The 18,021-nt window shown below is 40.3% G+C and overlaps 2 protein-coding genes across 3 annotated transcripts in view; both read right to left on the bottom strand.

Annotated features, from left to right (window-relative positions):
* Positions 1-1,258: 1,258 nt before the first annotated feature.
* Positions 1,259-15,596, bottom strand: LOC144065507 (uncharacterized). Of its 2 annotated transcripts, none has more exons than XM_077588422.1 (3): positions 15,024-15,596; positions 10,648-10,986; positions 1,259-4,028 (listed from the first exon to the last, which is right to left on the bottom strand). In XM_077588422.1, exons 1-3 carry the CDS (start codon positions 15,091-15,093, stop codon positions 2,371-2,373), a joined length of 2,067 nt encoding a protein of 688 aa, XP_077444548.1. In that variant the 5' UTR covers positions 15,094-15,596; the 3' UTR covers positions 1,259-2,370. The 2 variants fall into 2 exon arrangements, with proteins under 2 accessions (XP_077444548.1, XP_077444547.1); XM_077588421.1 differs by having other exon boundaries at positions 10,237-10,986; positions 15,024-15,595.
* Positions 1,259-18,021, bottom strand: part of LOC144065575 (uncharacterized) — a 38,227-nt gene continuing 21,464 nt past the window's right edge. The window contains exon 3 of the mRNA XM_077588549.1: positions 1,259-2,186. The gene's annotated coding sequence lies outside the window, so the exon portion shown is untranslated. The remainder of the gene's footprint in view (positions 2,187-18,021) is intronic.

Below are 18,021 nucleotides of genomic sequence, written 5' to 3'. Positions count from 1 at the left end.
CTTGTTTATTAGCTTCAAGGACCCTAGTTACAATGGATGTCTCAGCTCTTAAGGGAGGGGTGGGAAAATAAGAGTGAGAAGTCAATAGTAAAGGACCCTAGTTACAATAGAAGTTTTAGCTCTCAAAACAAATGAAGGTCATGTAGAGCCGAAGTTTCTTCTCCACATTCCAGCTGTCCAAGAGGATTCAACCTTCCTGTTTGGTCTAACTAAGGAGCAAAGCATTTACTCCGTTGCATGAAGATGTACTAAAATGACTTTTCTAATGTTAACAAGCTAAGTAAAGCAAAGCATTCTTCATTGCGAGCAAATATATAATAATGTAAGACTAATAACCCTAACAGTATATCTTTTAATAGAATTGAACCACCATTTCCCCCATTTGTGAGAATTAATATATTAAGCCTGTACCCTTTACAGCAATTAAGCCACATAAAATGCATGCTAATCAAGAACTCCAAATTGTTACGTCCATGGGAGACGTCTTCGGCGAGGTAGAAAGGATTAGGACCCAGTGACGGGGAAGCAGGTGAGGATGAGGCAATTTGTGCTCCAAAACAACAACTTTAATAACTTAGAAGGGACCTTACAAAACAACGAGGACTTGTGAAACGCAAACAAAACCAAACCGAAAACTGGAGAACAAGTGGTATCGAGGAGAAGGGTAGCGTGGCTGCATGGCAATGGAATCTACGCAGGAATTTATGCAGACGATCCGACCATGATACTAAACTCATTGGTGTTTAAATACACAATTCAGAGACTGATTACGAATCACGCGCAGCTGCGCAAACGCAACGGCAGGGCAGGAGGGACAAACGAGAGTGAGAAAAGCACCAGCAGGCTGCTCCTGACACAAATTCATTCAATAATGTAAATCGCGCAGTTGTTTGAAATGAATAATACCCCAATCTAGTAGTTTTTTGCAAACATATAACATTACCTTCCCTTTGTAGTTTGTCTATCATCTCCTATAGAACTTTCTTTGTTGCACACAAAATAACAATCTAATTACATTTCTACCAATTATCCCCTTCAACATCAAAAAGATAAAAACAATTTACCGTTAATTTCAGACATGAAGTTACCGTATTTTCACACCTGTAGAAAGAAAACAATCTTTAATATATTAATTTGTCAAATTGTTCAAATTAATGTATTCATTTTCCTCTTAGTTTTAAATCTTAGCAAATAATGCTTCTCTTTTTTGTCACCTTTGAATTTGGAAGGCTGATTTTGTCAACAAAAAGACAAAAAGTATTTTTCACAAAAGAGAGCTTTATTGGAACTACACAGAAGATGACACGTTAAATCGGTTTAAAAACGTGATACATCTTATAATATGACAAAAGTATAAGGACATTGTACTACTTATTTAATTTGAGCAAATTCATTGTCTTTCACACCATATTTCTACTAATGTTTCTTAGATCCTAGATTCAATATATCAATTATTTTCAATAAAATGTATCATGTTTGAATAACACTCAATATTCTTGATGGATTTGCTAACAAATTCAATAAAACCATTTTTCAAATTTCTTAGGCATGTCTTTAGCTGTGAACACATTTTCCATATTTAGATCACATTGATTATTTACTTTGTAATTTCCTAATTTAGGCTCTACTATTTCGGATAGAATTGTGAAGTAAATAAAATCTTCAACGACACAAGTTTCTTATACAGTAATACCTTGAGATACAAGTGTTTCAGCATACGAGAAATTTGAGATACGAGGAAAATTCTGAGCAAATATTTTACCTTGAGATACGAGACAAATTTTAGATATGAGCACACCAGATGGTTCCCGTTAGAGAGTCGGTGGTAAATTAGAACAAATAAAGATGTTTATTCAATGTAACATCCTGGTTTTTTTTTTAGGATGGAAACAGATAAATTTGTATTTTGTTCATTTCTATGGGAAGAATTGACTTGAGATAGGGGTAAATTGGCATACTAGCTCGATCCCGCAGTAAGCTCGTATCTTAGGGTATTACTGTATTTGAATCTGGTGGATCGATATTACACATTAAACGTGTAAACAAGATTTTCAGAATGCAATATACAATTATACTTTGATTACAATGATCTTTCATACAGAAATTGATTAAACAAGCAAAGCCGTAATTGGCCACTGCTTATCACACCACATTTGCGTCTTTTAAGTCTATCCTTACGACTAAATCTCTGGCAAGAAGCTGAGCAGGAAAAGGGTTTCTGACCAATGAGGGTAAATGTGTTTTTAAGATATTCCTGCCACATTGAGCAAAAAAAGTGTGGGTTTGTTAAGTCTTCTTTTCAGGTTCACTTATGTGAAAATATTGGAACATTAACTGCGCCTGGAAAAGGTTTTTTAATTGTGTAGCTTTTTAATTGGGCTGTTGTAGCGAATCTGTGGCCACAGACTGAGCAGGAAAACATTGTTCTCCAGTGTGGGTTGATAAGTGTTCTTTTAAGCTTCTACGTTGGGAAAATGTTTGACCACAAACTGAGCAGGAAAATGGTTTTTCACCTGTGTGGGTTCTTGTGTGGGTTTTTAAGTTTCCCTTCTGTGTGAATGTTTGACCACAAACTGAGCAGGAAAATGTTTTTTGGGCAGTGTGGGTTTTTATGTGGTATTTTAAGCTTTCCTTGTATGTGAATCTTCGACCACAAACTGAACACGAAAATGGTTCTTCACCAGTGTGGGTTCTTGTGTGTATTTTTAATTTTTCCTTCCGTGTAAATGTCTGACCACAAACTGAGCATGAAAATGGTTTTTCACCTGTGTGTGATCTTGCATGACAAATTAAGCTATCCTTCCGTGTGAATCTTTGACCACAAACTGAACACGAAAATGGCTTTTCACCTGTGTGGGTTCTTGTGTGGTTTTTTAAGTGTCCCCTTTGTGTGAATGTTTGACCACAAACTGAGCAGGAAAATGTTTTTTTGTCAGTGTGGGTTCTTATGTGGGATTTTAAGTTTCCCTTGTCTGTGAATCCTTGACCACAAATTGAACACGAAAATGGTTTTTCACCGGTGTGTGTTCTTGCATGACTAATTAAGCTCTCCTTCCGTGTGAATCTGTGACCACAAACTGAACACGAAAATGGCTTTTCACCTCTGTGTGTTCTTGTGTGCCTTTTTAAGTGTTGCTGTTGAGAAAAGGCTTGACCACAAATTGAGCAGGAAAATGTTTTTTCACCAGTGTGGGTTCTTGTGTGCATTTTAAATTTTCCTTTGTGTGTAAATGTTTTACCACAAACTGTACATGATAAGGGTTTCTCCCCAGTGTGGCTCCTCATATGTCTTTTCAAATTAGACTTTTTCCCAGAAGTTTTCCCACACTGAAAGCATTTGCAGAGTTTGTCGCCACTGGGATTTTTCTTAACATCTTCAACATCATCATGGGCAAAAAGCGAGTCGTTGCCATCTGATAAAGGAGCAATTAAATTTTCTGCTCGCCATCCTTCTGTTGAGCTGCCGCTCAGAAGCTCCGCCCTTCTGTTGGCCACGCCCAGATCATCTTCACTCTTGAAAGGCTCACCAGTTGACCATTTGACACATTCCTCGTTTTTGATTGAAGGTTGCTCTTTTTTGCACTGTTGAGGGAACTCTGGCTCCTCCTCTTCTATATTTTGGAGCCAAGTTGAGGCGTTTTCAGGCTCAACCCCTACGTTGGCCACGCCCAGATCATCTTGCCTCGTCAAGGACTCACCAGGTGACCAGGTGACATAATCTTCCTCATTTTTGATTGGAAGTTGCTCATCTATCATTGTTTGTTGAGAGAACTCTGGCTCCTCCTCTTTAATTTGGGGCCATGATGAGGCGTTTGCAGGTTCCGCCCCTCCGCTGGCCCTGCCCAGATCATCTTGCCTCGTCAAGGCTTCACCAGGTGACCAGGTGTCGTCATCTTCCTCCTTTTGGATTGGAAGTTGCTCTTCTCTCATTTGTTGTTGAGGCAACTCTGGCTCCTCCTCTTTGATTTGGGGGAGCTCTTTAAGGCCAACAAACTCTTGCCCATCAGGACTAAGATTTTCCCTGAAGTCTGCAAAGACAAAAAGATAATATGTATTACTACATGTAGCCAAAAATGGGAAATATTTTTTTCCTTACTTTTACAAGTTTATTATCACGGCATGGTTGATTATTTTGCAAAAATAAGTGCCAGAAAAGTCACGATTTAGGTTTGATCCAGTCATCCGGTACACGATTTAAAGCAGGGAAGTCAAACCCGTCCTCAAAGGGCCGCAGTGGATGCAAGTTTTCATTCCAACTCAACAAGAGGATACCTATTGCAAGTGTAATCAGTTAATTAAAGTCAGGTGCTACTTATTTTAGAAGACACTTGATTGGTTAAAATGTCGGCACTGGATCGGTTGGAACAAAGACCAAGACCCACCGCGGCCCTCGGCGGAATCGGTTTGACACGTGATTTAAAGACAAAATAGTGGTGACATTCAGATTATGTTGATTATTTAAAATATTTTTTCCTTTTCATTTATTGTTATTCACCACATAAACCTCCAAAATTATTCCGAAATCTATTTTTTCACACTGACCTAATGTCCCAGTGATGCAAAAATAAGTAATGTAATGTTTTTAATCGCATAATTTTATGAGCAGGTGAATGGTTTTTCACCAGTATGGATTCTTGTGAGATTTTAAATATTGCTGATGCGGAAAGGATTGACCACAAATTGAGCATGAAAATGTTTTTCACCAGTGTGGGTTCTTGTGTATTTTTAAACTTCCCTTCATTGTAAATGTTTGACTAACAAACTGAGCAAGAAAATGGATTTTCACCAGTGTGTGTTCTTGTGTGGCCTTTTAAGTAGTTCATTTTGAGAAAAGGCTTTACTACAAACTTTTTGGCCCAATAACGTCTTCACACATGCAAAATATTGTACAGTGGTACCTCGAGATACAAGCTTAATTCGTTCCGGGACCGAGCTCGTATTTCGATATTCTCGTAATTCGAATGAACGTTTCCCATTGAAATGAACTAAAAACAAATTAATTCGTTCCAACCCTCAGAAAAAACACCAAAAACAGGATATTGGATTGGAAAAAAAAGTATTTTCTTCTAATTTGCCATCTATTAACAAAGTAACATAACTAGTGGTTTAATATTACTAAAAATGTGTTTAATAGAAATAAAATTAGACGGATTTCACGAGGGTAGAGCGAGGGACGTAGAGGGGGGCGGGTTATGCGGGGGAGACTTTTTGCACTGGTGAATCGTAATATAACATAAACAAATTTAAATGAACTTGGATTACGATGCAGACACACTCAAAAATAAGTTTAATCTAACCTTACACTAAACTTTCTCCCGGCCGGGTTGGCGCATCAGGGGTTGTTTGCTTTTCTCTTCCCTTCAAAATATTCCCAAAATGCACACAAATGTCCTCACAATAGGATACCGCACGACCACTTGCCAACGAGAAGTAATATATACCGTATTTTCACGACTATAAGGCGCACATAAAAGTCTGAAATTTTCTCCAAAATAGACAGGGCGCCTTATAATCCAGTGCGCTTTATATATGGACCAATACTAAAATTGTTATCACGATAAAATAAAATAAATCCGTCATAGGACAACTATGGCAAGCAGCCCCCGACTCTACTATTTTCCCGTAGATAAAGTACTGCACAGTGACATATAGTTTTTTTTTGTCAATACACCCAATGGATTGTGGGCTGCCGATCGGCATCAACACTAGCTAGCTACTATTTGTGAATGGATTGTGGTCTGGCGATTGGCATCAACACAGTTGCGAAGCATGGAAGACAGCCTTGGAATACTAGTTACGGTAGCTACTAGCTAGCTACTATTTGTGAATGGATTGTGGCCTGGCGATGGGCATCAACACAGTTGTGAACCATGGAAGACAGCCTTGGAATAGTTACGCTAGCTACCATTTGCGAATGAATTGTGGCCGCCTGGACGAACGTATTAAACTCGGTGTTTTCGATGGACAATTGTTCAATTCGGACACAGAAAATGAGGACTTTGATGGTTTTGTGGGTGATGACGTGAGTACATTGTAAAATGGCTAAATAAAGTACAGTGGTACCTCGTCATACGACCGTTCGTCATACGGAATGCTCGTCTTACGGGGGAAATTTCGATCGAATAATTCGCCCGTGATGCGGTCAAAATTTCATGATGCGACCAAGCCAGGTCGCCATGGCATTTTTTTGTTTTTGCATCTCTTTCGTGTAAAAAATATGTCTACGAGCACTGGTGGGCGGACTTTGCATTTCCACACGCGTTTTCCCCCCACTTGGTCTACATTTACATACCAGGTAAACAATACGTATTACAATGGATCGGCAAAGTTTTGCTAAGAAAAGGCGACCGTTGACAATGGACATGAAACGCGAAATAATTGAAAAACATGAGCGTGGGGTACGTGTTACCGAGCTCGCTCGGCAATACGAGAGGAATACGTCAACCATATCCTCCATCCTTAAGCAGAGGGACGCAATTAAGGAGAAGAGGCCGACCAAAGGACTATCTATCATTTCCCACCGGCGCAGTGACATTCACGACGAGATGGAGAACCTTCTTTTATTGTGGATAAAAGATAAACAATTAGCAGGAGATAGCCTGGCCGAGTCTACCATTTGTGAAAAAGCCAGCCGAATTTACATAGATATGATATCAACGAAAGGAGAGCCTTCAACAACTTCACAAACATTTAAAGCGAGTCATGGCTGGTTCGAAACATTTAAAAAACGATCTGGAATACACTCTGTAATCCGACACGGAGAAGCGGCGAGTTGCAATTCGAAAGCTGCGGTGGAATTTATTAAGACATTTGCCTTGATTATCGCCCAGGAAAATTACACCCCCCAGCAAGTTTTCAACTGCGATGAAACTGGTCTTTTTTGGAAAAAATGCCCAGGCGGACAGGATTTAATCGACCTACAGGAGCGTGAACATTTGTTGCCGGAACTTAGTAGCGAGGAGGCGGTGGAATAGGCGACTACAAAAGATATCAAAAACATGCTCGCGAAGTGGCAAGAGGTTTCGGATTTTATTGAAAAGACTCACCCTGACAAACTGGCAAGTGGTCGCGCATCATCGTATTATGATGACATTTGTATTCGACATTATCGAAATATTTTGAAGGGTAGACAAAAACAAACAACGCTTGATGCGTTTGTTTTGAAGACTTCCGCGGAGCGGCCAGGTGGTGTCAACCCGTAGAACTAAGTAAGGTAAAAAAGATTACAACTAATTTAGAATTTAGTTTTGTTTGAAGTTACATTAAAGGTTGAGTGTCTGTTTTTTTAGTTATCCAAGTTAATTTAAATTTGTTTGTTCGTTTAAGAGTGCAATGTTGCCGTGGAGAAAGTCACCCCGAACTGTCCCCCCCCCCCCTCCGCCTCCGTGTGTGTTGTTCTCTTCCCTCCGCGAAATGTGTCTAATTTTACTCCTATTAAACACATTATTACTATCAAACCACTCGTTATTTATTACTTTGTTAATAGATGGTGAATTATAAGAAATAAAACATGTTTTCCAATCCAATATCCTGTTTTTGGTGTTTTCTTCAGATAGTTGGAACGAATTAATTTGTTTCCCATTCATTTCAATGGGAAACTTTACCTCGAGTTACGAGAAACTTGTCATACGAGCTCAGTCCCGGAACGGATTAAGATCGTATGTCGAGGTACCACTGTACAACCGAACTCAGTCTTGCTTCCGTTGCCTTTTTAAAAACGTGTTTTTAGCGTGCGGGTGTAGCGTGCATTTGGTACATGTAGCACCAAATTAGTGTGTTCGCCATTGTAGTATATTGATACTATTAGTGCAAAGTCATCACAGCCGTCAACCTGGGTGTATTGACAAAAGGACTTTTTATCCCGGCAGTCACTGCGCACCGGAAATAGCGTCTGGGGCTGCTTTCGTAGACAGCGCTATTATGGTTCGATAATCATCCATAAATAATATATATGCCATGCCTGGCTTCACGAAAAGTGGCAGGCAGCGCCGGGCTTCTTATGCTATGATTTGTGAATGGATTGGGGCCGCTTGGGCGAACATGTCTGCTTGCACGGTTGTTCGAGCTTTTGCCAAAGCCGGCATCATTTCTAAGGAGCCACATGGAAATGACGGTGACTCTGAGAACGAAGAGAGGGGACCCGGCTTTTTTGAAGGGTCGTTTGGGCAATTGTTTAATTCGGACACAGAAAATGAGGACTTTGAGGGATTTGTGGGTGATGATGACATGAGTGAGTTGTAAAATGTCTAAATAAAGTACAACCAAACTCAGTTTTGCTTCCGTTGCCTTTTTAAAACGTGTTTTTAGCGTGTGGGTGTAGCGTGCAAGAACTATATTTCCCAGCAGTCACTGCGCACCGGAACCCGGAAATAGACTGCTTCCGGTAGCCAGCGCTATTGCCTTTCGATGTTCATCCATATATAATATATATGCGTCTAATGAAACGGTGCGTGCTTTGTGTCTAAAATACAGAAATAGCACTCGTTACTGACACTGCGGCTTAAAATACGATGCGCCAAATAGTCGTGAAAATACGGTACTCCTCGTACTAGCGATCGCTACGCTTTTTGCGCTGAGTGACGGGAAAAACACTGAAAAAATGCAACACTCCACCCAGTACTCATAGATATTTGTTATGCACGAAAGAGATGCGGCAAAAAAGATTAAGATGCATTAAGATCAGAAACAGCCTCTCATGTCTAGGCCACCTGGCTTTCTCGTATCTCAAAATTTGTCTCGTATGTAGAGATAATTATTTGCTGGAAATTTTACTCGTATCTTGAAATGCTCGTGTGGCGGGGGGCTTGTATGTCGAGATACCACTGTACTTACCATTGTAGTATTCTCGTCAACAGCCAAATGTGTTTAAAACTGTTTTTTGGGTGTATTTTTACAAAGAAAAGGACTAGTGGGGTGTAAAGTATCTTCACCGGTGATGGTAGGCCCTTAAAATTTGCCCAAATCTTTTTGGAGCCTTTTAATTGAAAACGTTCTCAAAGGGGAGCCATTAAAAAAGCATTATCATTTATTCAGTAGCTAGCTAGCTTATTTGGGGGATTTTTATTTAAAGAAAACATCAAATATTTCCTTTTGTTGGTTTTTCATATAAAGAGAAAAATATAATTTGAATTAAATTAAAAAAACAAAATGGTTTAATTCACTTATTTTTACATTTTTATATTATATTTTTTATTAGAACAAAACAAAAAACTTAGATTTTTTCATCAAAAATGTTTTTTTTAGAAAAAAATGTGGGTAAAAGAGTACATATTCAATTTATTTATGATTACAGCAGGCCGCACCACGGAGTCAAAGCGGGCCAGATTTGGCCCCTGGGCCGCAACTTTGACACCTTTGTTTGAACGCTGCTCTGGTTGTTGTTTAGTGCATCTGCATCTTCAGTTTTTACATTTTCAATTTACAGCATGTAAGTAAGTGTTATGTTACTCAAGCATGCAGCCAAAAATGGAGGGCGAGTATCAGGAATGACTCTTCAATGCCTCTGGGGGGCGCTCGCGCTTTGCGTAATAACGAAAAATACATTGTGATAAGGGTACTGTTGGGGTTATCAATATTATAAATGTGTTTGCAATGAAGAACGCTTTGCTTTATTTTGGATATTAAACATTATTATAAAAATACTTGCAACGAAGAATGCTTTGCTTATTAGGAATATTAATCATTATTATAAATGTGTGTGAATATTCATCATTATTTATGTGCTTGCAATGAAGAACGCTTTGCTTTAATTTTAGAGTTATTGACATTAATCAAAAGCATTTTAATACATCCCTTGCTAAAGTAATGACTATGGTTCGCATCAAGAGAACTGTGAATTGTTTTGGGAAGCATCGGCTTCTCAAGACGGTTCACAACAAGCACTCTTGGGAAGATTTGGAGAACTGTGGATTGTTTTGGGAAGCATCGGCTTCTGAAGATGGTCGCCAACAAGCGCTCTTGGGAACTGTGGATTGTTTTGGGAAGCGTCGGCTTCTCAAGATGGTTCACATCAAAACTCTGTTGGGAAGAATCGGAGGACTGTGAATTGTTATGAGACTCTAAAAATGTTTAGACTTCTGTGATGCATGTTGCTAAATCTTATGAATAAATTAGCAAGAGAGACATCGAGTGGGCAGAATGATCTTGACCGGAGACGCGTGTGGATCGATTCTCTCTTGCAAGAAATACGGATATGAGTCAGATGCCTCTTTTGTTTAAAGGTGAATTTGGGAATACCTATTGGTGAACCTATCATTTTGGTCCTTTGAGCCCGGGAGTCAACATACTGGAGGAGTCCGGACGCTTGGTCGACATCTCTGGAGAAGACCGTGCCCACGGCGTCTGAAACCCTTTTACGGGCAGGATTTTCGGCGGAGCGCCTGGATTCACCACGGTTGAAGACTAATCCTACTAAAGGAGACATCTGAGGACATCTCTGGTGAGCCACGCCCAGATCATCTTCACTCTTGAAAGGCTCACCAGTTGACCATTTGACACATTCCTCGTTTTTGATTGGAGGTTGCTCTTCTCTTTTGCACTGTTGAGAGAACTCTGGCTCCTCCTCTTTAATTTGGGGCCATGCTGAGGCGTTTGCAGGCTCCTCCCCTTTGCTGGCCACGCCCAGACAATCCCTTTTCACGGACTCACCTGGTGACCAGGTGAAATAATCTTCCTCCTTTTTGATTGGAAGTTGCTCGTCTCCCATTTGTAGTTGAGGGAACTCTGGCTCCTCCTCTTTAATTAGGGAAGATGTTGTGGTGTTTGCAGGCTCCACCCCTCCGCTGGCCACACCCAGAACATCTTCCCTCTTCACGAACTCACCAAGTGACCAGGTGAAATGATCTTCCTCCCTTTTGATTGGAAGTTGCTCGTCTCCAATTTGTTGTTGAGGGAACTCTGGCTCCTCCTCTTTGATTTGGGGGAGCTCAACTTCCCCTTCAAGGTCAACAGACTCCTGCCCATCAGCACCAAGATCATTTCTGAAACCTGCAAAGACAAAAAGATAAATGATTAACCATTTTCCAATCATAAAATGACTGAATTTCTTGTTCACGGAAATGAAACCAAACGGAAGAGGGCGCCATACATTCATTTCATCACAATGCAGTACAGTGGTACCTCCATACGAGCTTAATTCGTTCCGGGACTGAGCTTGTATGTCGATCTTCTCGTAACTTGAGTGAACGTTTCCCATTGAAGTGAACTAAAAACAAATTAATTCGTTCAAAGCCCCCCCAACAAAGCTAATGCTGACAGTCCAGTCTGACCTGTTGTATTTCTGGCATAAGTTTTGATTCTATTTAGGGCTGAAAATGTCCGTTCGACAGAAGCAGTGGACACGTGGATGGTCAATGTCAAACCCACTGTGTACAGCCGCCCCATGCTCTAACTCAGATTTTTCTGCTGAAGGAAGTCAAGGAGATCAGTGGGATATTTTCCTGTAAAATTATCCGTGGCATATACATTACAATCAGTTCTGTTTTCAGCCGATGCCGATCGAAAAGTGTACCGTGGCTCTGCGTTAAGATGGAGAAGGCTGCATGTGGGAAACTTTTCTGGTATTCCCAAAACTTCTGTGGGTCGAGGAGGGAAAGAAACATCAGTCTTTCGTGTTCTTGAAATTTGGTCCACGTCTGGCAAGTAATATTGTCCAGAATCCTGTCGTGGAGTTGGTGGTAGTGCGCGCGAGAATCTTGCGCTTGACCTCTTTGTGCGCGCGAGAATCTTGCGCTTGACCTCTTTGTGCGCGCGAGAATCTTGCGCTTGACCTCTTTGTGCGCGCGAGAATCTTGCGCTTGACCTCTTCGTGCGCGTGAGAATCTTGCGTTTGACCTCTTCGTGCGCGCGAGAATCTTGCGCTTGACCTCTTCATGCGCGTGAGAATCTTGCGTTTGACCTCTTCGTGCGCGCGAGAATCTTGCGTTTGACCTCTTCGTGCGCTTGGAGCACCCGCACTGCATTCAGTGGCCTTGTAGATTTCCTCATATCGACTCCTCTAGCGCTCAACTGTCACAAAACTCCTTTACTCTTGCAGGACAAAACTGTACATCCAGTTTGTTGTTCTGTAGTATTGAAAAAAGCACGTCTGAATGCTCAAAAATGCCATTTAATGTGTGAAGCAAAAAACCAAAATTCAAAATCATCCGAGATGTGCTTTAAATCCCTCAGCACACCGCACAGAATCATTCACCATTATAGAGACAAACAGTACTTATATTTCCCTTCTCATCTCTTCCTCCATCACTTCAGCAATATCAGTGATCAGGTTGTTTTGTATTTTGCCCGACGTGCCACTAAACACTTTATTAGTGGACAGGTGGGAATGTAAATCCATGTTTCTTTCAGCAATGAGAGAAAAGTGTGGGATAGTGTGAAATATGATTTGTATTCTTATATTTAATCTTGCACCCTTCTGCACTCTTATGAATTTCAAGTCACTAGAATAGAATTTTTACTGACACCTACAGGTCAAGGCCTGTCATCACTTTGTATATAACACACCCCTCTGTATCCCCGCCTTAAGTTTGTCTCCGCCTACTTCTATTAAATATCTTCCCCGACCGTTCGGACGGCGTATCTGGTTGAGGGAGCTTCATGTGGACAGCTCTATCCGTCCGCTTCCCCCCCTTCTTAGGAAGGGTGGGGGCTAGCCAAGAACAAAGGAAACGGAGCGAGCAGTGGCCATTTTGAGAGCGGTCGAGATGAGGCCTCCCTTCCAGATAACCTCCACCAGCCGGGAGTCAAAAACTACCACGTGTTTTGCTGCTTCTTCTGTATGAAGAGGATTGTTGAGGCAATCCAGCTTTGACAGATAGACTGGCAAACTGGCTTAATAATTGTTTCTTCATGTCGTTCCATGTGGCCAAACTCGCTTTACAATTGTTTGTTAAAGATAGTAAAATGTAAGATAGACTGGCCAAACTGGTTTTACAATTGTTTGTTAAGATCGTGGAATGTAAGATAGGCTAACTAGCTGGCTTTGCAATTGTTTGCTTGTATTGTGTGATGTAGCAAACTCGGTTTGCAATTGTTTGCTTGTATTGTGCGATGTGGCAAACTCGGTTTGCAATTGTTTGTTCGCATCGCACAATGTAAGATAGGCTGCGGGAGTTTGTGTGAGCTATAAAAATATCGTGTTTGCATACAACTTAGCCCTGCAAATGTCTAACCATATCAACTCTCTCTCTCTCTCTATACAGTACTGTACATACTCTTCATTGTATTAAATGTTTTTTTTCAGTACAAACCAATGCGTGTTACTTATACAAGCCTTAAAAATACAAATGCACTTATATCAACCTTCAATATACTTATATAGGCCTTAAACATAAATTATAATATAAAATATAGCACTGAATCAACTTACAAACAAATTCAACTTATGAACAATCGCTCGGAACCTAACTCGTTCGTAAGTAGGGGAGCGTCTGTAATTTCCTTTGTTTGGGGATGCAGCGTTTTAAACAAGTCAAATTTGCAAATCCAGTGTTGCTCCAAACACCATGTCGATCAGTGGCAAATAAGAAGCACTCCCAGCAATACAAATTGCATTGTTCCTCGGAGCCCGTGAGCCAGGGGTTGCGCTTGTAGTTAGCGAACTGAAAGTGGCGGACAAACCCTTTTCTTGGTTGTAACAGGCTTGCTACCTTCGGAGTTGGCCACCCTTTCTTAATGATTTCCATTTTTCTGAAAAATCCGTCTGGAAAATGGCTTTATCAGCAAATCTGCAGCCAAATCCGTTTGTTTTCCTCCGTCGGCCATTGTGGGTGGAGTTTGTGAGCTCTGGCTGGCTCACTCTGGCTTTGGCCCGCCTACTCTATCACTAGCCAATCATAGTTGGTGAAAGCGATGACATATCCCTACGCCTGCGAGAAGGCATTGGTGTCACAAAATCGAATTCTGATTGGTTAAAGCAACAGTCTTATCGACGCTTGTTTAATGCAGCAGAGCAGAGCCTGCAGAATTGATTGTGAAGGCCTTGAGGCAGATTTCTGACCCTGGCAACAAATAATGGCTGAAATGTGATTGGTTAAATGCTTCAATATGAAAACACACATCTGGAAGCAGTGCAACCAGGGGGAAAGCAATGAAAGGAAGCTAACAGACAATTTGGATTTTTTTAATAAGTATTGATGGACAAAATATAATATATGATTCAGATATATTCTTAGGCCAGCAGAGAAGGCCTTGAAGGCCCTGAAGCACACCACTGTCTTTTATTCAAGCTAGTCTATCATTATTTTGGGGATATTTATTTAAAGAAACCATCAAATATTTCCTTTTTTGTAGTTTTTCATAGAGAGAAAAATAAATTAAAATTAAATTTAAAAAGCAAAATGGTTTAAATCACTTATGTTACATTGTTGTTATTTTTATATTATATTTTTACTAAAACAAAACAACTCAACATTAGATTTTTTAAATAAAAAAGTTAAGTTTTTTTCTAGAAAAAAATTGTGGGTAAAAGAGTACATATTAAATTTATTTATAATTACATTTGAATTTTAACATTAAAAATGAAGTACTCTGCAGGCAGCACCACAGAGATTTGGCCCTCAGGCCGCAACTTTGACAGCTTTGTTTGAACGCTACTCTCATTGTTTAGTGCATCTGCATCTTCATTTTTTGCATTTTAAATTTACAGCATGTAAGTGTTATGTTACTCAAGCATGTAGCCAAAAATGGAGGGCGAGTAGCAGGAATGACTCTTGAACGTCTCTTGGGGGCGCTCGCGCATTGCGTAATAAAGAAAAATACATTGTGATAAGATACAATAAAAGGAAAGCTACTGTTTTCTGCCGTTGTTACGGGATAAACACGCTGAGACTCATTTTTCCGTCCTAGAGTGTTCACATTGAAATAGAAACAGTATTTATTACGTCTTTCTTCGAACGGCGCTAGTGCGAATTCGTGAAAAAGTACGAATGCTATAATAATTTTACGTCAATAGAATACCTTTAAGCCTTAAAGCTATTTTTCCATTAAACATTGAGGGAATTAATGGAAATAAAAAGTCAACCCACCTTCTAGTCTATATCCTTTGAGGTCAAAAAGTTCCTCCTGGAACTTTTGTCGTTTCGTTCCTGTGGACATTTCCACGCGTGGATTCTGATGATGGCGGCGCTTTTGTTGATAGCTGCTAGCTAAAATAAGCAAAGATAAAGTAGGGCGCAAAGCTTTAACGGGTTCTTCAACGACTTGAGGACATGTTTATTTGATGCTGCCAGCTAAGATAAGCGAAGATAAAGCATAAACACGCTCTTCGACGACTTTTTCCTTTAATAGCTGCTAGCTAGGCTAAGCTAACTTAGCCAGGACAATTCCAACGAGTTGTTCGGTGACTTGTTTCCTTGATACCTTCTAGCTAAACTAAGCTAAAGCATAAACAAGCATTCGACGACTTGTTCCTTTGATAGCTGCTAGGCTTAGCTAAAGTAGTGCGCAAAGGTCCAACGAGTTCTTGGACGACCCGGACTTGTTCCTTTGGTAGCTGCTAGCTAGGCTAAGCTAAAAAGGGTTCTGCTGATAGTGATGGGACGATCGACACTGGAGAGTTCAAGAGAGAAAGCCCGTATTGGGGCGTAATATCTTTAAGAAAGAATGACGTGTCCGGTACAGGAAATGTATCGTTTGGCCAAAGTGCTTAGTATAAAGACATACACTGTATCAAAGTGTCGTAGGTCTGTTGGATGGCCTTTTGCGTAATTATGATATATTTATCAAAGGAACAACTCGTTCTAAGGAGTTTTCCCCAGTGTGGAATCATTTTGATCGTGTGACGCAAAACGAAATCACTTTTATTTCATATGATTTAACAGTTAACAAAAATTTGTACATAAGTTAAAAATTGTAACTCAAATTTGATCTATTTTACATATCAACTCCGTTTGGAATAAAAAAAAACTGGATTTTTTTTCACCTGCAATGATTTTATAACTACTGCAGGGGTCACTAATGGGTGACCAACACGGTTTCATTAAGTGCTGACACAGTGTGTCAATAGTAAGAATTTCTTGAAAAGAAATGACCATGTCTAGTAAGGTTCTCTCTACTAATGTTTTTATTCCCCCATTATTAGTAACACAGTGTAGATGTATATTTGGAAACATCAAAATAGTTGACATCAAAATAGTTGTCAAGTATTTTTCAATCCAAATAGCAATTGTAAGTATATATGATCAATTCTGTTTATTGATGTGACGATGTCATTTTTTATGTGTTTGCAGTTGTTAGATATACAGTTTTAGCACCTATCCCTAATTCCTTAACTCAGTCTGGTCCTGTCTAACAATTGTGCGTGTTCAGCATCGAAGGAAGGAGACTAGGGTTTGCAAGTTACTCCACAGATGCTTTATTACTGATATTGATCCTTACAGAGCTCCGGGTCCCCCTCCCATATATAAACCAGCTGAGCGTCGCCATGCACAGTGGAGGATGAGAAAGACAAAGGTCCAAACCCGAGTTTGCCCAGTTATAGTAATACAAAAATGAATATTCATTCGCTGATTCTAATGAGATGCGGACTGTCCCACGACGGTCTTGAGGGGTCTCCCCCCTTGGAATCTGCTGGCCCGGGAATCCACATCTGTCCTCTGTCTCCTTCTCCGCTGGAATCCACATTGTCCGTCTCCGCTGTTCTTTGAAGTCTGCATCCTCTGTATAGCACCTTGTCGCCACTGTCTTTTGGAAGCCCACCATCTGTCTTCTTATCAGCGTGAAATCAACCTCGAAGGAGAAACTCAGACAAAGAGATTTTGTTCATTGTAATCGAGTTAAGAACAAGAGTTTTAATCCTACAGTGGTAATATATCAAAATGAAACAGCTACAACAAAATGAATGAGTAAAATATGTCATATTCTTCATTCCCTCTCTTGGTCTCCCAAAGAGACCACACCGACAAACAACACTCAGGTTAGTAAGAAACGAAACTAAGAAGCACTACATTAGTATAAGAAAAGAAACGAAGAAACACTACATTAGTGTATCCATGAACACATGCTCAGCGGGGGTGCAGAGGGGTCAGTTTGGAGCAACTGAGCATACTGATCTTTAGGATCTGGTCCCACTGCCCTATCGATCAAACGAACAACCAGATTACAAGCTAAGGGGATGATGCAACAGCCACAGAGAATAAGTAAAGTAGTATACACAACAATATATATTAGTCAGGGTTCGGAGTGCTTCTAAGGCTTTGGTGAGACGTCCATTTGGAGCAGGGTTATTAGGGATGAAAGTACAATATGCATCACAAAAGATAGCACACCAGTGGCGGTCCGTGCATTTTCTGGTAGTGCCTTCAACGTATCAATCCAACCCTCAAAAACTATTTTATGGCCATAAAACCTCTACTGCAGCTACAGCTGCAACACAGAAAACAATCAATAAATCAATGGGGTTAAATCCACTTCCTAGCAGCATTTCATGATTAAATACAAATACTGGAGCTTTTCAGACATTAAAACCAGGCCAGGGGGGTGATTTTACCGGGAAAAGACAGCGATGAACGTCAATGGCGTACGGGCAAACATTGCCCGAAAATGGGGTAAAATCCAGCCGAAAACAGCATCTATTGATTAAATACAAATACTGGAGCTTTATAGACATCAGAACCGGGCCCGGGGTATCATTTCCCCAGTAAAAAGACAGCGATGAACGTCGATACATCCATATACGTCCATACGTGAAACGGCAAAAAATGCACTAAAATGAGGTAAAATCCACTTCCTAGCAGCATTTATTGATTGAATACAAATACTGGAGCTTTTGAGACATTACAACCAGGCCAGGGGGGGATTTTTCCCGGGAAAAGCCAGCGATGGATGTCAATGGCGAAACGGCAAAAATTAAACTGGGGCAAAAATCCACGTCCTAGCAGCATTTAGTGATTAAATACAAACACTGGAGCTTTTCAGATATCAGAACCGGGCCCACAATTGAAATATTATTTAGGAATACAGCCATATTATACTCACCAAAAATCATTTTTAACTGTACACAATATCCATCCTCCTTTCTTTCTT

This window comes from Stigmatopora argus, chromosome 20 (genome assembly GCF_051989625.1).
Source record: "Stigmatopora argus isolate UIUO_Sarg chromosome 20, RoL_Sarg_1.0, whole genome shotgun sequence".
Taxonomy (NCBI): Eukaryota; Metazoa; Chordata; class Actinopteri; order Syngnathiformes; family Syngnathidae; genus Stigmatopora; species Stigmatopora argus.
The sequence above is the reverse complement of the archived record's forward strand: the minus strand, read 5'-3'. Positions and strand labels throughout refer to the sequence as shown.

What these genes read in the sequence shown, in the direction of transcription:
- LOC144065507 (XM_077588421.1), bottom strand. Translation starts at nt 15,093, where the DNA reads ATGTCCACAGGAACGAAACGACAAAAGTTCCAGGAGGAACTTTTTGAC. An exon ending in CAAAGGATATAGACTAGAAG is followed by an intron (nt 10,987 to 15,023) that starts GTGGGTTGACTT and finishes TTGTCTTTGCAG; the next exon opens with GTTTCAGAAATGATCTTGGT. An exon ending in AATGATAGGTTCACCAATAG is followed by an intron (nt 4,029 to 10,236) that starts GTATTCCCAAAT and finishes TTGTCTTTGCAG; the next exon opens with ACTTCAGGGAAAATCTTAGT.